Source organism: Carcharhinus amblyrhynchos, chromosome 14 (assembly GCF_965287045.1).
Source record: "Carcharhinus amblyrhynchos chromosome 14, sCarAmb.v2.hapA, whole genome shotgun sequence".
Lineage (NCBI taxonomy): Eukaryota > Metazoa > Chordata > Chondrichthyes > Carcharhiniformes > Carcharhinidae > Carcharhinus > Carcharhinus amblyrhynchos.
The window spans coordinates 57,911,738-57,931,716 of record NC_137337.1 but is presented as its reverse complement, the minus strand read 5'-3'; the positions used below and the strand labels follow the sequence as shown (position 1 = coordinate 57,931,716).

Genomic DNA, 19,979 nt, shown 5'->3' with positions numbered 1-19,979 from the left:
GAGGTGTATTCCAGAGTTTAGGGTCCATGCAGCTGAAAGTATGGGCATGCACTGGGCTTGTCAACCTTGGAACACGTGACTACCTGATTCGTAGTGATAGTGCTGATTCACTATTCCTCTGAGTGATGACAAGTGCTGACAAAATTGTGGCAGATTTGGGGATTTACAGCTCTGGGCAGAATATTCTCAGCTTGTTACACTGTAACCAGTCTTGCTTAGTTTATTCAATAATAACTTGATATGGTGCTTTGTTCAGTAGCAGCAACCTGTCCAGTGCTTTTACAAGCAAATTGCATTAGTGCCAATGTAGCCAGCATAAACAATGGGACTGCATTTATAGACTTGAGTCCTGGAGCTTCCCATCAAGTGGGTTTCATCCATTCTGAATATCGAGGGAAAACAGGAATTTGAGATTCATTAATCTTGGCACTTGAGAAGATTATCCGTAGTTCAACAGTACTATTGGTTGAGAAAAAGGAAGAACACCCTACTTGGAAAGGCAAGCCTCAGTTGTTGTTTGAGGTGTTTTTGCCTTTGTTTTTCAGAGTGATCATCTAATGTTTGGAGTGATTAAATGTTGTCCGTTCATGGTAATTCAAATCCTCACTTGCACTGACAGATCTCTCCAATCGCAGCTTTCTCACTTCTCTAACCTTATTCACACCAATGTGCCAATCCATATCCTTCACTGTTCATCTTTTTTACATCTCCTAATCTCTCACCTCCGCCTTCAAATGCAAACCTTAGATAGGCAATGGTCATCTCAAATACTCAGCACTGTCAGATTGGCACATGCACAGTAAGAAGTCTGACAACACCAGGTTTAAGTCCACCCGATTTATTTGATAGTAAACTCGCAAGCTTTCGGGGCTTGCCCCTTCATCAGGTGAATGGACAGTTCTGGCCTCAGACAGATTGGCGCATGTGCAGTGGCCCCACTCCGTGTGCTGACTTCAGCCTCTCCAGCAGGAATAGGCCCTGCCCCCTGAATTTTTTCACACTGGTGGTCTCTGCAGTGCATACAGTGTGGGAGATTCTTGTCTGAACTTCCACTGAAAAAAAGTAGCTTGAATGACTCCAATTTTCGTGCAAATTCGACGCTTAGTCCTGAGCCTGCTAATCACGTTCAAATTACATTGAAAATACTTATCCGGCCAATTTCCGGCATGGATCTGATGCCACTGGAAATCCAGTACTGAGAGATGCTATCGTGTCAGGAACGCATGCTCACGTCACTGGCCACGAGATTCTCCTGGACTGCTGCACTGAAAAATTAGTGTAGCAGGATAGGAGAATTGTGGCCTACATCTCTGGGTTTGTACATCATGCGTTGATTTCTGACAACATATAATTAGCTTGTGAGATAAAATCTTGTCATAAAGATTCGAATTCAACCTAATGTTACACTCAAGACTAACAATAGGCTGAGGAAAACAATTAATTTAAAACCACACCAGGAAAGCAGACTTCTAGTGGTGAAAAGCAGAATGGAAACTTCAATGTACTACAAAACTTACCATTGGTATGTGAAAATCAGCTCCACCTGTCCCCTAAATCTAAACCACAAATGAAGAGGAGCATTTGATAAACTGAAAGCCTGTGATGGGCATGAATATAAAATGCTAAATCCATTAGGGAGGACTCCTCAATCAGTGTGCCAGAAACAGGCAGTCAGGACAGTGAGAATAAGAAAATATTGCAGAGGAAAATTGGACAGAATATAATTGGCTACGTAGTGAGGTTATCCCTTAATAACATTCCCATCAATTGCAAAATCAGCAAAGGAATGGGCATGACAGTCAGTCGGCAGTTGTGATCTGGAATGTGCTGTGTGAAAGTATGGTAGAAGCAGATTTAATAGCTTCAAAAGGAAAGAGCAGGAAAGTGGTGAATAGCTCCAACAAAAAGCCAGTAATTAACATTATGAGACAATTCATTGAATTAAATTACTAAAAAGTCAACCAAAAGAAAATGAGATTCCTATGATGCTCAAAATTTCTACAAAGTACTCTGGCAGATTAAATATAATGTACTAAGCGCACTTCTATAAATACTAGGAAAAACATTGAGAATTCCATTCAAAATGACCAACGCCTAATGCAATTAGGGTGAGGGAGTAGGAAGAGGAAGAAGAGATGATTATTTTTTGCATTGATTTACCATATAAACGTATTGGATTGCTAAACGCTCATTGTTTGTACTTTTTTTTTCTGTCTCTACTATCACTATTGTTGAGTCTCTCCCAGGCACTTTGATTTCACTTGAGCTATCTTTATCAACTGTTGTAGGTAAAATAATACCTTGAAAACTGTTAGTGAGTCAAAATACAGAGGTTTTTATTGCAAAGCTTTGGGAGAAACTGGTTTCAGCCCAGACTACCAGCCTTCTCATAGAACACAAAGACAAGTGGGCGTTTATACACTATGAACTCTAGCAGTAATCACGATTCAAAGTTCCAATTCTGGCCAGACCTTTGGGTCTTCCTTCCTGGGTCGTGATGCAGCCCCAAGTTAATCAGGAATCACAGTCCTGCAGTCAGGACACAGGCTTAATCCAGTAACAGTTCAGACCCCTTCTGCAGCAGTACCGGCATCCCTGTCTTTGAAGTTACTTGTGCGACTGCAGCTGTCCCAGCAGGACTCTTCCTGTTAAAAGACAGTATCGCGATCTGCCATCAGCAGCTGTCAAAAGCCGGTATCATAAACTACCCTCTGTGTAACGATGTCCAACTAACACAAATAGGTAAGATTTACAAAGTCTACAAAATAACAGCCACATTAAACTATCTGTCTTCATTAAAATGAGAGTTAAAGCATGTAATACATGAACAAATAATTTATATTACTGCCAGGAGCAGTATAAGCTTGGGAAGATCAGTCATGATGAAGGGTTATGTTTGTGACACATTCTGGATACAAAATCCCATTAACCCTTTTCCTACTTCATCAGCTGTCACAAAAATGCTGATTACATCAAATACAGTAAACGAAAATTGAACACCTTGCAAAGCTGAAGCCTTACATTTTTAATTTTCCATATTTTTTCTTAAAGGAGAGGTAACCCATTGCATCTGTGCACCGAGCGATACAAGAAACTTGAGCAACTGTGGCAGCAGCATCGTATTCTAGAGGAGATAACAAGAAACCAGGATGCAAGTCAAATCGTCTTTGCCTTTGAGTGGCAGCTGTTCTGAGACCTCACCCACCACGCTTGCGAGCAGCAACACCAGTGTAACTTGCTGTTAGAAAAATGTCAATGACTAGTCTCTGATGTGATCAAGCTGATATGAACTGCTATTTATCTGCTGTGTCTATATCCTAGATACAGCGCACCCAGATCGTGACCACAGGAAAGCCAACATCAGTTGTGGTTTCTGACTTTTTGTATTCCCTAATTGATGGGAAAAAATCTACCAGCTTACTGTGGTCTTAGGGACCTGGCAGGGAAAGTTGAAGGAAATTGGAAATTTGAAAATATTAACTTATGGATGTATTCCAACCCCTCCTCCTTGTTGAGGCCATTTTCTGCCTTGCTTAATCCACTACTAGGAAAGGAACCAATGATATTTAACTGTCATGGCTGTGTCAGTGTGAAGAACATTTTGAAGTAGTGAGAAACAGGAAAAAACAGTTTTCAAAGTAGCTTATGATCAGTATCTTTCTCTATATAATGCACCATCTTGTTTAAATTTAATAAGAGTAAAAGAAATTACAATACATAACTGTTTTCAGGATGTATCTGGTACCTCGGTAAACACGTTTTTGATCACGCAAGTAATTCAGTTTCACATTTGTATTTTTACAAAATTCTGTCTCAGTTGTACCACTTTGGTCAATTCAATTAATATTAGTCAGGAGTCAGTAGTGCTCTGCATTTCTTACAACATTTGGTTTTGTTAAAATTCTTTCTGCAAATTAAATTTTGTTTTATAATGCAGAAGAAATTATTTTCCCCTCTCAATGTCTTTCTGCAGAACAATATGCAAGTTCTATTAGTGCGACCTTGTTTCAGTCACGTCAGCTTCAAAATTATTGCTGACAATAATGGAACAATTGGGGGATTGATGAAGCTTGATGATGGAGCTTGTTTTCCACTGTTAAAATGCAGCAAAATACCACAGCCTTCCAAGAGAAGATGCACATATTATTTGGCAAGCATTAAAAATTCTGCCCATTTACCAAAAGGATCACAGTGTAACAATCTATTTGGTAACCAGTTACAACAGAAATTGTAGTATGTTGGACAAGCCTGCTCTGTTTTATATAATGCTGTAATGTGACTTGCATTTGATTGTGATGCCCTTTAGCATGGTGAAGACAATGCTGTTGGATCAAGGGGAACACTTAGCCACTGCATCATATTTCAAGAGGTTTAGTCAACTGATTCTGCAACTATTCCATCTCTGTTTTGAGCAGGCTGTGTGATATCACTTCTGGCAATAGTTCTACCAAGTTTCAACAGATATTTTATAAAGCTAATTACAGATTAATAATATACCAAATGCTGTGTGTGTTCCCTTTTTTTTAGGGAGTGGGACTATATATTAAATAACATTACTAGATAATAGCTCTACGTCTGCGTTTTTTGTGTATGTGTTTGGTTTTAAATTGCATCATTGAGTTGCTGACAGTTCACCACCACTAATGCTGTTCTGAGTTAGGTTTCTCTGTTGCACTTAAGATTTTAAGGGATTAAAAGCCGGTAAATCTCAGGATCCGATGTCCTACATCCTAAAAGAGGTAGCTGCAGCGATAGCGGATGCACTGACTGTGATTTTCTGGAATTTCCGAGATCCTTGAACAGTTCCAGCAGTTGGAAATTAACAAGTATAATGTCGCTGTTCAAGACTGGAGGGAGAGAAAAAACTGGGAACTACAGGACAGTTAGCCAAACACCAATTGTCATGAAAATACTGGAATCTAATTACTATTAATAATTGCTTAGAAAATCATAGTCTGATGAGATGAAGTCAGCATAGTTTTACAAAAGGGAAATCGCATTTGACAAATTTATTAGACTTTTTTGAAGTTGTAGCTAAGTACAGTAGATAAAGGAACAGCAGTAGATAAAATCATAAAATCCCTACAGTGCAGAAAGAGGCCAATTGGCCCATTGAGTCTGCACCAACAATAGTCCCACCAAGGCCCTATCTCTGGAACCCCAGGTATTTACCCTGCTAATCTCTCTGACACTAAGGGGCAATTTAGCATAGCCAACCTAACTTTGGCCTGTGGGAGCAAACTCATGCAGATACAGGGAGAACGTGCTAACTCTACACTGACAGTTAACCAAGGTTGGAATTGATCCTGGGTCCTTGGCTCTGAGGCAGAAGTAGCAATGTGCCACCGTGCTGCCCAAACATAATAACATTCTTCAATTTCCAAAAGGTGTTCAGTAAAGTGATACACAAGATTAATACTGAGATCAGGGCTGATGGAGTTGGGAGTAATGGAATGGATAGAGGATTGGTTAACCGACAGGGAGCATACAGCATGGATAATTGACGCATTTCCAGATTGGCAAATTGTAACTAATGGAGTGCCGTGCTGGACATTCAGCAGTTTGTAGTGTATATTAAACACTTAGAGACCAAGAGTAATGTATCCAAGTTTGCTGCTGATGACATAAAGCTAGGTGAGAATGTACGCAAAGAGGCTGACCTAAAGAGGCTCCAAAGAGCTACATCTAGATTAAGTGACTAAGTAACCAAGTGACTGATGGAGAATATTATGCAGAAGGCCAGAAAAGTTGAATATTTTTAAAAGCTGTGAAGCTTTCAAATGTTGACAGAAATTTGGGTGTAGTCATAAGGAACACAAAGTTACTACGCAGGCACAGCAAGCAATTAAGTAAATGGCATTTGTTGTAAAGGCATTGGCATACACAAATAAGGAAGTCTTGATTCAATTGTATAAAGCTTTGGTGAGACCACATCTGGTGCAGTAGGCAAAGTTTTAGCCTCCATATCTGAAGAAGGATAATCTAGTCTTAGAAGCAATACAGTGCTGAATAAATTGAGTCAGTGCTCTCTGGAGTTTAGAATGAGAGGTCATTTCTTGAAACATACAATATTCTGAAGGGCTTTATAAGGTAGACACTGAGGTTGTTCCCCCAGCTGGAGAATCCAGAACATGGGAACAGAATCTTAGGATAAGGAGTCAATCCTTTAGAACTGAGATAAGGATCAATTTCTTCATTTAGAACTCTGTATCCCAGAGGGATGTGTGTGCTCCATGAACGAGTATATTTGAGACAGATCAGAGAATCAAAAGTATATGGGTAGCACAGTGGTTAACACTGCTGCTTCACAGCACCAGGGACCTGGGTTCAATTCCCGGCTTGGGTCACTGGGTGGAGTTTGCACGTTTCTCCTTGTGTCTGCATGGGTTTCCTCTGGGTGCTCCGGTTTCCTCCCACAGTCCAAAGATGTGCGGGTTAGGTGGATTGGCCATGCTAAAATTGCCCCTTAGTGTCCTGAGATGCGTAGGTTAGAGGGATTAGTGGATAAATATGTAGGGATAAGAGGGTAGGGCCTGGATGGGAATGTGGCTGGTGCAAACTCGATGGGCCGAAGGGCCTCTTTCTGCACTGTAGGGTTTTTATGATTCTATGTGGAAATGACAGGAGAGTGAAGTTGAGGTGAATCACAGAATCTTTACTGTGCAGAAGAAGACCATTCAGCCCATCATGTCTGCACCGACTCTCCAACAGAGCATCTTACCCAGGGCCTTTTCTTATAACCCCACATATTTACCCTGCTAATCCTCCTAACCTAACATACTTAGTGGAACACTAAGGGGAAATTTAGCGTGGCCAATCCAACTAACCAGCGCATCTTTAGAGCCACAATCATATTGAATGACCCAGCAGGCCCAAATGGTCTAGTCCTGCACATCCCTTGAATACTGCATTGTGAAGGCAATCAGTCAGGTGGATTTACTGTCAGGCACGTATATGCAAATGGATCTGTGAAGTTGCAACCTGGATCAAATCCTCCCCAGTAGTTGAGTGTTTATTTTCTCCTCTTGCTTACTGCATGGCAACCCTGGCGATACTTTGGAAATATCTGAGGATTGTGTTATCAGTAGTAAGAATATAGTGAGTTGAAGTTTACAAGCGTTAAAGGTTTCAGTCATGGATTATTGCCAAGTGGTAGAAAACCAAAACCCTTTTCTCAATCTGGTTGGAGACTTGGAAATACTATTTAATTTTTTTAACCTACAAATTCAGAGGTAACAAGGAATGTAAATGTTGGCACTACTCTTGACTACACTTCTTAACAGCTCAGACTGAAGTCATGCTGATACTGTGCTCGATAAAAGTAATCTTTTAACCCACAGGGCAAACAAAACACTGTGTTTGCAATAGGGAAATATGCAAAATGGAAAGCCATCTCAGAAGCCAGAAATTGAATTCCTCCGCTACTTAACTGCTTATTCATAAAGGAAACTTTTGGTCAAATTACAAATAGGTCATTCCTACTTTGGAATAAGTACTCAAGCCACTGACCATATTTATCCTTCAGGTGTTAATTGTGATATTGAAAATTATCTTGTCAACACTAAAGGAATAAGTTATCTAACCTGAATTTTGAGAATGAATCTCTCACACGTTCTGGTTTCCATCGTTGACTCAAAACAACAGAGAGTTGAGTATTTCCTGAAAACCAGGAAGGTCTATTGGCAGACCTCAGCTGGAATTAAAGAGAGAAAAAATAGATGGGCTGCTGTTCCCATCCCTAATTTGTTTTCCAGCAACTCATGCTGCAAGTTGTGATGTCCTGTACAATTCATTCGTCTGGATTCAACCAATTCAGCTCATGAATGAAATTAGTGAGGTGTTAGCAAGCATCCGTGAAGCTATATTCTGTTAGAAGAGTCTAGGTTCTCAAAAAGTGAAGGAAGAGATAGGCACCTTAGGTGCCCTAAATTTCAGAATATTTTTCAATTTTATTTTTATCTTTTACAAGAATGGCAGAGTGGATGGCACTGCTGTCTCACAGCGTCAGGGACTTGGGTTCAATTCCTGGCTTGGGCCACAGTCTGCGTGGTGTTTGCATGGGTTTCCTCCAGGGGCTCCAGTTTCTGCCCACAGTCCAAAGATGTGTGGGTTAGGTGAATTGGCCATGGTAAATTGCCCTTTAGTGTCAGGAGGACTAGCTAGGGAAAATGAATGGGGTTGTGGGGATGGGGCCGGGAGAGATTGTGGTTGGTGCAGTCTTGATGGGCCAAATGGCCTCCTGAACTGTGCAGGATTCTGATTCTATTCACAATCATAGAATTATAGAAACCCTACAGTGCAGAAAGAGGCTATTCGGCTCATCGAGTCTGCACCAACTACAATCCCACCCAGGCCCTATCCCCATATCCCTATATATTTTACCCACTAATCCCTCTAACCTATGCATCTCAGGACACTAAGGGGCAATTTTAGCATAGCCAATCAACCTAACCCACACATCTTTGGACACACAATCATTGTCCATTTCCTAGGTAACTTATCAAATTGAATTCCAGTTGCAGAAAAATGACATAGCTGAATGTCCACACTCAGCACACTCAAAAATATGTCAGTCCTGTTCCTAATGAATTTAGTCCGATAGTTTTGTGTGAAAGAAAGCTCCACAATGTTTAATCTGTCCTTGCAATGCTTGATCTTAGCAAGGTGTAAAATGTTATGATGCATTGTTCAAGAGCTTTTTAAGCAAATACTGTGAATTGCCATACTATACAGCAAGTGTGGACTCGAATCAAACCCTGGCATGCTTTAAATTTGTCTCATGTTTATTTAGAGCATCAGTTACTTGTGCTACCTATTAAGAATAATTCTCAGGACTATATGAACCTTGAGTAAATATTTTGCTTATGTTTATTTGTGCTAATTTAAGATAATTAAATCATTTTTGCTTCTATTTTGTTTCGTGGAAAAGCAATTTCTGGAAGAGTAGGAAATCAGTATGTGTGATATGAGAAAGCTTTACATAGGTACAAATGGAAGGCAAAAAATCATTTATTTGTGTTGTATTTACAAGCTATTTAATGCAACTCATTTTCACTTTGCAAGAAAGGTTTTATGATTTAAACAAGACATCTTAAAAAGAGGGAATGTGCACAAGATTTCTGTCACATACGAACAGCATGGCATTTTTGTGGCCTGATTCATTGGTTTGTATCGTTAAATCACTTGGTCACTTCTTCATGTATACAGTACCACTTTAGTTGATAATGGGAATGTATTTATGGCAATAATTTAAGCACTGTGCTGGTGAAATTAACAGCAATGTCTGTTATGCAGATTAAAAGAAATGGCGTTTACCTGTCATGTCTTATTTTTGTCTTCAGATCCTCACATAAAAATGCAAAGTGTTTCTAGTTGGTCAAGGATAAATATGTGCTTTGTATCTAGGAAATCTATATATTCTTTGGGTACATTTTTGATAGGCAAGGATATTGAGGGGTATGAAACCAAAGTGGCTGGATGTAGTTTAAGTACTGATCAGCAATGACCTAACTGAACAGACTTGAGGGGATGAATAGCCTACTTTTGTGCTCATCTGATACAATTGGAGTTGTGAACATGAAGTTAGTTTCTATTCCTGTACCAGTGAAGAGTGTCCATTCCTCTGGTACTTCTACAACAAATGATCATCTGACCTATACTCTTCTATCTTTGTTGTTTAAGCTCAGTCACTGAATGTGGACATTACTAGCAAGGCCAATGTTTACTACCCATCCCTAGTTATCATTGCTGCCTTATTGAACCGCAGCATCTGAGTGTCTTGTTGGACCACATCGGAGGGCAGTTGGTTCCATTTCCTTCCCTAAAGAGCTTTAGTGAAGATTAGGTTTTTATGACAATCTAGACAATTAATAGTGATCAATTTTTATTGATGCCAGCTTCTTACATTTCCAGATATTCAACATTGTATTCAAATTGTCAAATTGATGCAGTGAAATTTAAACCTGCATTCTCCAGATTACTCACCCACCTAGTCATCGTACTTGTTTCTTGGATACACACTGGTGTTGCTTTTGATCTTCTGTAGTATGGTTCAACTCAGGAACATTTCAGTTAGGAGTTTAACCTATTCCCCCACACTTCTTGGCCTGCGTGTTGGTCCAATACACAGTCTCATGACGTCAATTAAACATCTTGTATTTGTTTTTGTTGAGCTTTAGGAAATTGAGAGTATAACCTTACTGTTTTTTATTGTGACCTAACCAAGTGCAAGGTACGTAATGTTTGAAACACATGCTGATCCCATTGAGTTACCTCAGCATGCTAACTGTTGCACAGAGCCACAACTCAGCATCATCTCATCATCCTTTGTTTTAGAATTTTAAAGCTATCTTGTAGATGTAATCTCAAATTAGGTGTTTTGCGTGGAATTTGCCATCCTGTGACATCAGTGACATGAATAAAAGCAGTGGAAAAGTGTATTGTATTGCAAAATTAGATGGAAGACACTTCAACACCAGCAAAGCAGTAGGTTTAAAAACAGTAAAGTAATGCAATAATATATAAATGGATACCTTTCATCATTTATGCAACTTAGATTTATGTGGTTTCATTGGAGTACTGTTTTCTCTCTTTTTTTCACAGCTCCCAAAATTGTTAATCTTTTTGTTTTTTTTCCCCCAAATACAACTGAAAAAATGCCCAAGCTGAATTCTGCATTTCCAATCCTAAATTTAGGTACTAGGTAATACACCAGTATTTATAAGTGTAATTTTTCAGCCTAATGTTTTGTGATGTTTCTCAAAAGAACAGGTGGCTATCAGTGTGTTTGGTTTATTTATTTATTAGTGTCATAAGTGGCTTACAACACTAATGAAGTTACTGTGAAAATTCCTTAGTCGCCACGCTCCAGCGCCTATCCAGGTACACTAAGAATTTAGCATGGCCAGTACACCTAATCAGCAAATCTTTCGGACAGTGGAAGAAAACCAGAGCACCCAAGGGAAACTCATGCAGATACGGGGAGAACGTGCAGACTCTGTACAGATAGTGACCGAAGCCAGGAACTGAACCCAGGTCTTGAGGTAGGGCAGGGGTAATTGTCCATCTACCCCTCCCATGTTGCTCTTCCTCTTACCATTGAACTCCCAACGCTGCGTAACTCTGAGAACAAATGATTGTAGACTTGCATTCTATCTCACATGGTGTAATCCTCCTTATAAAACAGCCCATCTTTTGACTTAACCAGGACCAGTGCTACACAATAAAACCAAAACCAATTGGTTTTATTGTTTCCTAATCCAATGTCATTACCCTCAGAATTGCATTGCAAATACCACAGATTGTCATCTGCAAATCTCTGCATCATGCTTAACTGGGGCAGAGATTTTTTAGCTCTTAATTAAGTATCCCATTACAAAGCATATGTTTCAAGGATACAGAGCAATATATCTTAATGAGATGAAAATGTTGGAATGACACGGGTCTGGCAGTACCTGTGGAGAGAGAAAGTGTTAAGTTTTGAATTGAATATGACTTCTTTCCGCAGATGCTGCCAAGCCTGCTGAGTTTTTAAAGCATTTCCAGTTTTTAGTTGAGATTGCTAGCATCCACAGTATTTTACTTTTATTTCATACAATTTAAATGTTGCAGACTTACACTAAAAATGTAAAAATGTATTTATGTATGTATATATAATGGTTTGGAGGAGAATGTAGGTGGTCTGATTATTAACTTTGCGAATGAAACAAAGATTGGGGATTGCGGATAGCAAGGAGGATTGCCAGAAGATAAAGCAGGATTTAGATAGGCTGGAGACATGGGATTTGATGTGGACAAATGTGAGGTGATGAATTTTGGAAGATTTAATGCAGGAGGGAAGTATACAGTAAATGGCAGAACACTATGAACCATTAATATACAGAGGGATCTCTGTGTACAGGTCCACAATTCCCTGAAAATGGCAACACAAGTGGATAACGTGGTCAAGAACGCATATGGTATGCTTGCCTTCATCACCGAGGCATAGAGTATAAAAATTGGCAAGTCATGTTGCAACTGTATAGAACTTCAGTTAGGCTTCATTTAGAATATCACATACAGTCCTGGTCACCACACTACCAGAAGACTTTGGAGAAAGTACAGAAAATGTTAACCAGGATTTTGCCTAGTTTGGAGGGTATTAGCTATGAGGAGAGATTGGACAAATTTGGTTTATTTTCACTGGAATGTTGGAGACTGAAGGACAACCTGAAGTTTACAAAATTATGAGAGACATGGATAAAATAGCTAGTCAGAGTGTCTTCTTTCCAGGGTAGAAATTTCAATTGCTGGGGAAGATAGTTTAAGGTAAAAGGGGAAAATTTAAAGGAGATGTGAGAAGGCAAGTTTTTTATACAGAGAGCAGTAAATAAATGCTGTGTGCTGCCAGAGCAGGTGGTGGAAGCAGATACAATAGCAACATTTAAGAGGTATCTTGACAATCAATGAATAGGCAGAGAATAGAGGAAAACAGGCCACATAGATACAAAAGATCTTTAGAAAGGCGTAATGTGTTGGCATTGACTTGGTGGGCCAGAGGGCTTGTTCCTGTGCAGTATTGTTCTTTGTAAATCATAGAATCCTTACGGCACAGAAAGAAGCCATTTGGCCCATCAAGTCTGCACTGACCACAATCCCATCCAGGCCCTACCTCCATATCCCTACATATTTACCCATTAATCCCTGTAACCTTTGCATCTCAGGACACTAAGGGCAATTTTAGCATGGCCAATTAACCTAACCCGTACATCTTTGGACTGTAGGAGGAAACTGGAACATTCAGAGGAAATCCATGTAGACACGAGCAGAATGTGCAAACACAGACAGTGACCCAAGCTGGGAATCGAACCCAGGTCCCTGGAGCTGTGAAGCAGCAGTGCTAACCACTGTGCTACCGTGCCACCCCAAATGTTATATATAATGTATATTTTAAATTACACATCAGCTCGCCTTAAAAGCATACCATCTAGTTTACTGTGTCCTTATATTCCAGGTCTCAAGCGTGCAAAAGTCACATTTTATTCAAACAAACAATTATTAAGTCTGAAGTTTCCACTTCCTGTTAAGTAATGATTAATTCTTCTGCCATGGTCAAACCTAACTATGTTGTCCAATCTTAGGCCCAGAGGTTAGCAACACTGTCACTTATTTTGGTTTAAGTCCTCTCAGTTCCACTTCCAAGAGGTGTAATACTGTATCACAGTTCTCTTGTTTTTGGTGCTGCAACAGCCTGTCTGCTGTCCTGGGTTAGTCCTTCCAACATGTCAGTAGAATGATAGAAAATTACAGATCAGAAACAGGCCTTTTGGCCCTTCTTGTCTGTGCCGAGCCATTTTTCTGCCTAGTCCCACTGATCTGCACTTGAACCATATCCCTCCACACCCCTCTCATCCATGAACCCCTCCAAGTTTTTCTTAAATGTTAAAAGTGACCCCGCATTTACCACTTTATCCAGCAGCTCATTCCACACTCCCGTCACTCTCTGTGTGAAGAAGCGCTCCCCTAATATTCCCTTTAAACTTTTCCCGTTTCACCCTTAACCCATGCCCTCTGGTTTTTTTCTTCTCCCCTAGCCTCAGTGGAAAAAGCCTGCTTGCATTCATTCTATCTATACCCATCATAATTTTATACACCTCTATCAAATCTCCCCTCATTCTTCTACTAAGTAGTGGTATCATATCTCAGCACTGTTGAGGAAAATTGTTTCAAGAAAGACTTGGAATTATGCAGTGCCCTTCATGGCCTCAGGAAGTCCCAAAGTACTTTCCAGCCACTGAAGTAAAATATAAACCCAAGGATGTAGGAAACAGGCAGTAAATGTGCACGCAGCAAGTTTCCATGAACAGCAATGTGAGAACTAGATAATCTTTTTAGTAATGGTTGAGGGATAACTATCAACCAGGACATTAGAGAGAATTCCCCATTCTCCTTCCACAGTGCCATAGGAGCATTCCAGTAATAACTTGGGGAACTTGTATTGCGTAAAAAATACTCCACTGTAATTTTCAAAGTCACATTTAGCCTCTCGGCCTTTTGGCTAAGATCAATTGTAGTACCGACACGTTGTGTTTAGTTGAAGTCATTAGGTTACATTTTAGCTTCAGTTGAAGCAATTTTTAAAAGTGATATCTCAGCCTTTTGGCTAAGATGCAAATGAGCTCAAGCCTTGGAAGAGGAGCTACACCTACTCCAATCAGTTTGGATCAGGTAGATCAAGCCCAAGACAGGATGTGAGAGCCCTGTCTTGTCAGCTTGGATCGGGAATGTCTCAACTTGTTAGGCTCTGAATTGGATTTGATTTGATTGAATTGGAATAAAAACAAAAAAAATCCACTCCCCTAACTGGCCCCTAGCCATGACATCTTGTACAGTAAATCCCCACTTTAAGTCACTTTGTTTCAAAGTTGCACAGTTTTTAGGGTCACAATTCACAACTTTCATCTTCAGTTCTAGTTTTATTTTAAATTGTGTGGTCATGCATCATTGTTCTGTGCCAATTTGTACCTCCATTTCACGTTGGTTTGGTATCAGTTCCATGACCTAATCAGCGCCAAATGAGTGCAAGTAGAGACTTGATTTTGTTTTCAAAAAGCCTGAAACAAATTTTTCCAAGAAAAATATCCAAACAGGATTTTTTTGCAAGGATGAAGTTGAAGCCTGGACTGTTTAATTCTGAAAAAAGTGCCTGTTTCTTTACTCTGCAATTTGATTATAATTTTGGAGCCTGAGATCTGCTTACTGTGAACTTTATGTTGGGTGAGGCAGAGAAGCCATTTTAAAGTTGTTGAGATTTTCTTGATTCGGAATTCGGGTGAAAATGACGAGGTGCGATACTTCTTCAGGGGTCTAATAACAAATTTCTGATTAATTTTGGAGCCCCAAGTCTGGCAATATTCAACACTGCTGCAGGTGAGGCAGACAGGTCTTTTGCAAGCCAGTGAGAGAGCCCAAATTCGAGGTACTAATCATTCAAAATCACCTCCCCCAAAACATTTTATGGATGTTCTCAATACACCCCTGAAGAGGTCATCTCAGCCAATTCATGGTGCGTGATCAAAATGGGAGAAGGTTTATTTAGAAAGGCACCAAACACAGACTGCGTTGGAAATATACAGAGGCAAAGTCAAGGCGACCGTGAGTGACAAAAATTTCCAAGAACTAACTGACCCTCCAAGCAACACCTGTCCACATGTGGTAAAGTCTTGAGGGAATGCATTGAGCTTATCAGTCATTTAATATCCTATACAACCAGAGTGGAAATCATTTCTGAACTCAAGGGTGAGTATTACCAAATTTGAATTTGTGCAGTGTTTCTTTTGTATTTAGTGATTTGCTTTGCAAGTTCTTTCAGCTAGGAATGCACAGTGCCACAAATGTACATTAGAGTATTTCAATTTGGGTTTTAGCAGTGAGAATTATCCAAAGGAACCTCACTCCGGTTTTAACATTGATTTCTGTGGGAGCCTGTGATTCAATTAGGGCTGTACTAGCTTTTCTTGGGTGCACAACAAAAATATTTAAGTGCTTATTATATTTCCCCCTTCTCTCTGGTATTCCAATCCCCATATCGAGCACCCAAACCAATCTTCCCATCCCTTCGCTACTGCTAACCTTTTACCAAGCAAAGCTTTAAACCCCTAGCACAACAGCCCACTTATACAAAGCACAAAAACAGCCCGGGAAACAGGCCCTTCGGCCCAACGAGTCCGCACCGCCATCTCAACACCACCAGTCCCCCTCTCCACCCACGACCCCTGTCTAATGTTTTATGGCCATCCAGATTGAGGGAAACTGATTTAGGGACAATTTATTCCTGCCAATCAGCCTAACAGCACACCTTTGGGGTGTGGGAGGAAACCGGAGCACCCGGAGAAAACCCATGCAAGCACGGGGAGAATGCGCAAACTCCGACAGACACCGGCCCAAATCCATGTGTCTGCACAGCAATCAGTGATAGTCACTGAGCTGTTGTGTTTCCCAGTATCTTGTCCAGTTTAGGCACACACTAACGACATGAACATAAGAACATAAGAAATAGGAGCAGGAGTAGGCCAACTAGCCCTTCGAGCCTGCCCCGCCATTCAATAAGATCATGGCGGATCTGTCGTGGCTCAGTTCCACATTCCCGCCCTCTCCCCATAACCCTTAATCCCCTCTCTCATCAAAAACCCATCAACCCGCGTCTTAAAAATATTTAGCGAGGCAGCCTCCACCACTTCAACGGGCAGAGAATTCCAGAGATTCACCACCCTTTGAGTGAAGAAGTTCCTCCTCAACTCTGTTCTAAACCGCCCCCCCTTTATCTTGAGGCTATGCCCCCTAGTCCTACTGTGCTTTCTGAGCGGGAAGAGTCTCTCCACCTCTATCCTATCCATCCCATGCATCATCTTATACGTCTCAATGAGATCTCCCCTCATTCTTCTAAACTCTAACGAGTACAAGCCTAATCTATTCAGCCTCTCCTCATAGCTCAACCCCCTCAACTCCGGCATCAGCCTAGTAAACCTCCTCTGCACTCCCTCCAAGGCCAAAATATCCTTGTGCAGATGCGGCACCCAAAACTGCACACAGTACTCCAGCTGCGGCCTCACCAATGCCCTATACAGCTGCAGCAAGACCTCCCTACTTTTATATTCAATCCCCCTCGCTATGAAGGCCAGCATCCCATTCACCTTCCTGACCACCTGCTGCACCTGCAGGCTGGGTTTTTGCGACTCATGCACAAGGACCCCGAGGTCCCTCTGCACCGGCGCCTGCTGCAGTTTTTCTCCACGTAAGTAATAGTCCTTCCTACCATTATTCCTACCAAAGTGGACCACCTCGCACTTACCAACATTAAATTCCATTTGCCGTTTCCTGGCCCATTCGCCCAGCCTATCTAGATCCTTCTGCAGACTCTCCACACCCTCCGCACAATTTGCCGTTCCCCCAATCTTGGTGTCATCCGCAAATTTCGACACCCTACACTCGGTTCCCTCCTCCAGATCATCTATATAAATGGTGAATAGCTGAGGCCCCAGCACCGACCCCTGGGGCACTCCACTAGTCACCATCCGCCAATCCGAATAGCACCCATTGACCCCCACTCTCTGCCTCCTATTTGACAACCAGTCCTCTATCCACGCTAACACCCTACCTCCAACTCCATGCCCCCTGACCTTCTGTAATAACCTCTTGTGAGGTACCTTGTCAAACGCCTTCTGAAAATCCAGAAAGACCACATCCACCGGCTCTCCTCTATCCACTGCCCTAGACACATCCTCATAGAACTCCAGTAAATTTGTCAGACACGACTTCCCTTTAAGGAAACCGTGCTGCGTCTGCTCTATCAAGCAGTTCCCCTCAAGATGCCTCGCTATTTCCTCCTTGATGAAGCACTAGGCCAATCTCAAACAACCAAGAGCAGCCCCAGTACGACCCATCGCGTGTGTGCCCCTCGTTGGACACGAGGTGGACCGACTTAAAACCTGTGAATGAAAAGAGAAAAACATTATTATCATACTATACCCATTTACATTACCAAGGATGCCCCACTGCTAATGACCCTTATTTAAAAGGTTCTCCTATATCCACCCATCTCCAACTCAGTCATGTGCCTGTCTAAGTTACTCTTAAATGACTCTAGCGTGTTTGCCTCCACCACCTTACTTGGCAGAGCATTCCATACCCCCACTACCCTCTGTGTGAAAAACCTCCCTCTAATATCTGTGTTGTACCTCTCCCCCCTCACCTTAAGTCCATGGCCCCTTGTCCTACGTGTCTCTATCATAGGAAATAGCTTACCTCTGTTTACTCTATCTATACGCTTCATAATCTTATATACCTCTATTAGATCCCCCCTCAGTCGGCGTCTTTCAAGGGAAAAGAGCCCCAATTTCTTCAATCTTTCCTCATACCCCAGTCCTTCCATACCAGGCAACACCCTGGTAAACCTCCTCTGCACTCTCTCCAGAGTCTCCACGTCCTTCCGGTAGTAAGGCGACCAGAGCTGGACGCAGTACTCCAAATGCGGCCTAACCAACGTTCTGTACAACTGCAACATTAGACTCCAGCTCTTATATTCTATACCCCTTCCTATAAAGGCTAACATAGGCTTTCTTCACCACACTCTCCACTTGCACTGCCACCTTCAAAGACTTGTGCACTTGCACCCCCGGGTCTCGCTGCGATTCTATACTCCTTATGGGCTTACCCTTTACCGTATAACTCCCCCCTACATTATTCCGGCCAAAATGCATCACCTCACATTTATCCGGATTAAACTCCATTAGCCATGTATCTGCCCAATCAACCAGCCTATCAATATCCCGCTGTATTGCCAGACACTGTTCCTCACTGCCCGCCAATCCAGCCATCTTGGTGTCATCAGCAAATTTGCTGATCACACCACCTACTCCCTCTTCCAAATCATTTATATACGCTACAAAGAGAAGCAGTCCCAGTACTGAGCCCTGCAGCACCCCACTAGTGACAGACCTCCAGCTAGAAAAAGACCCCTCCACTACTACTCTCTGACTCCTCTTTGCAAGCCAGTTCTCTACCCATCTAGATACCTGACCACATATCCCATGAGCTTTAATCTTCTGTACCAACCTACCATGAGGGACTTTGTCAAACGCCTTACTGAAATCCATATAGACGACATCAACGGCTCGTCCTTCGTCGATCATTTTTGTCACCTCCTCAAAGAATTCTACCAGATTTGTAAGGCAAGACTTCCCCTTGACAAAGCCATGCTGCGTATCCTTAATCAGATCGCAACGCTCTAAGTGCGCATACATCCTATCCCTAAGAATCCTCTCCATCAACTTGCCTACCACTGACGTTAAGCTCACCGGCCTATAGTTACCCGGGCTATCCCTCCTACCTTTTTAAACAACGGTACCACATTCGCTATCCTCCAGTCCTCTGGGACCTCACCTGTGTCCAAAGAAGAGACAAAGATTCGCGTCAGAGGCCCAGCAATCTCATCCCTCGCCTCTCTAAGCAGCCTAGGATAAATGCAATCAGGCCCCGGAGATTTATCGGTTTTAATGCCATCTAAAAGCCCTAACACTTATTCCCTCGTAATCAATAGATCTTTCAATTGGTCTACCGCTCCCTCAATGAGGGTACTAGACATCAAGCCCCTCTCCTTCGTGAATACCGACGCAAAGTATTCATTCAGGATCTCCCCCATTCCCTCTGCCTCTAAGCACAATTCCCCACGTTTGTCCCTGAGAGGACCAATTTTACCCCAAGCCACCCTTGTGTTCTTAAGATAGGAGTAAAACGCCTTTGGATTCTCCTTAACCCTACCTGCCAAAGCCATCTCATGCCCCCTCTTTGTTCTCCTAACTCCCCGTTTGAGATCCCTCCTACTCTCTCTGTATTCCTCCAACGCTCTCTCCGTTCCCAGCTGCTTAGACCTGACATACGCCTCTCGTTTCTTCCTAACCAGGTCTTCTATATCTCTAGTAATCCACGGTTCCCTAATCCTACCTTTCCCACCCTTTCTCCTAACTGGCACATGCCTTTCCTGCACCTTTTGCAGTTTTCCCTTGAAAGACTCCCACATGCCTAACGTGGTCTTGCCTTCCAACAGCCTATCCGGTCTGTATCCCTAAGCTCCTGCCTAATCCGGCTGTATCTAGCCTTCCCCCAATTTAGCACCCTCCCCTTAGGACAGCTCTCGTCTTTTTCCATTCATATCCTAAAGTAGATGGAGCTGTGGTCACTATTAGCCACATGTTCGCCTACCGCAACCTCAACCACCTGACCCGGCTCATTGCCCAGAACTAAATCCAGTATCGCCCCCCTCTCTAGTCGGGCTATCTACATACTGTCGCAAAGATCCTTCCAATCCTCCCCTCTGGGGGAGATGATGTCTGAGTGGTATTGTCACTCAACTATTAATCCAGAAAGCCAGATGATGTTCTGGGAACCTGGGTTCGAAACTTGCAACAGTAGATGGTGAAATTTGAATTCAATAAAAACTATCT

At 41.9% G+C, this 19,979-nt stretch overlaps 1 protein-coding gene across 1 annotated transcript in view; it reads left to right on the top strand.

The window, feature by feature from the left end:
- Positions 1-4,564, top strand: part of ubr1 (ubiquitin protein ligase E3 component n-recognin 1) — a 212,293-nt gene extending 207,729 nt beyond the window's left edge. Inside the window, exon 47 of the mRNA XM_080202946.1 lies at positions 3,052-4,564. Coding sequence (XP_080059072.1) covers positions 3,052-3,193 — 142 coding nt within the window. The 3' untranslated portion in view covers positions 3,194-4,564. The remainder of the gene's footprint in view (positions 1-3,051) is intronic.
- Positions 4,565-19,979: the final 15,415 nt, after the last annotated feature.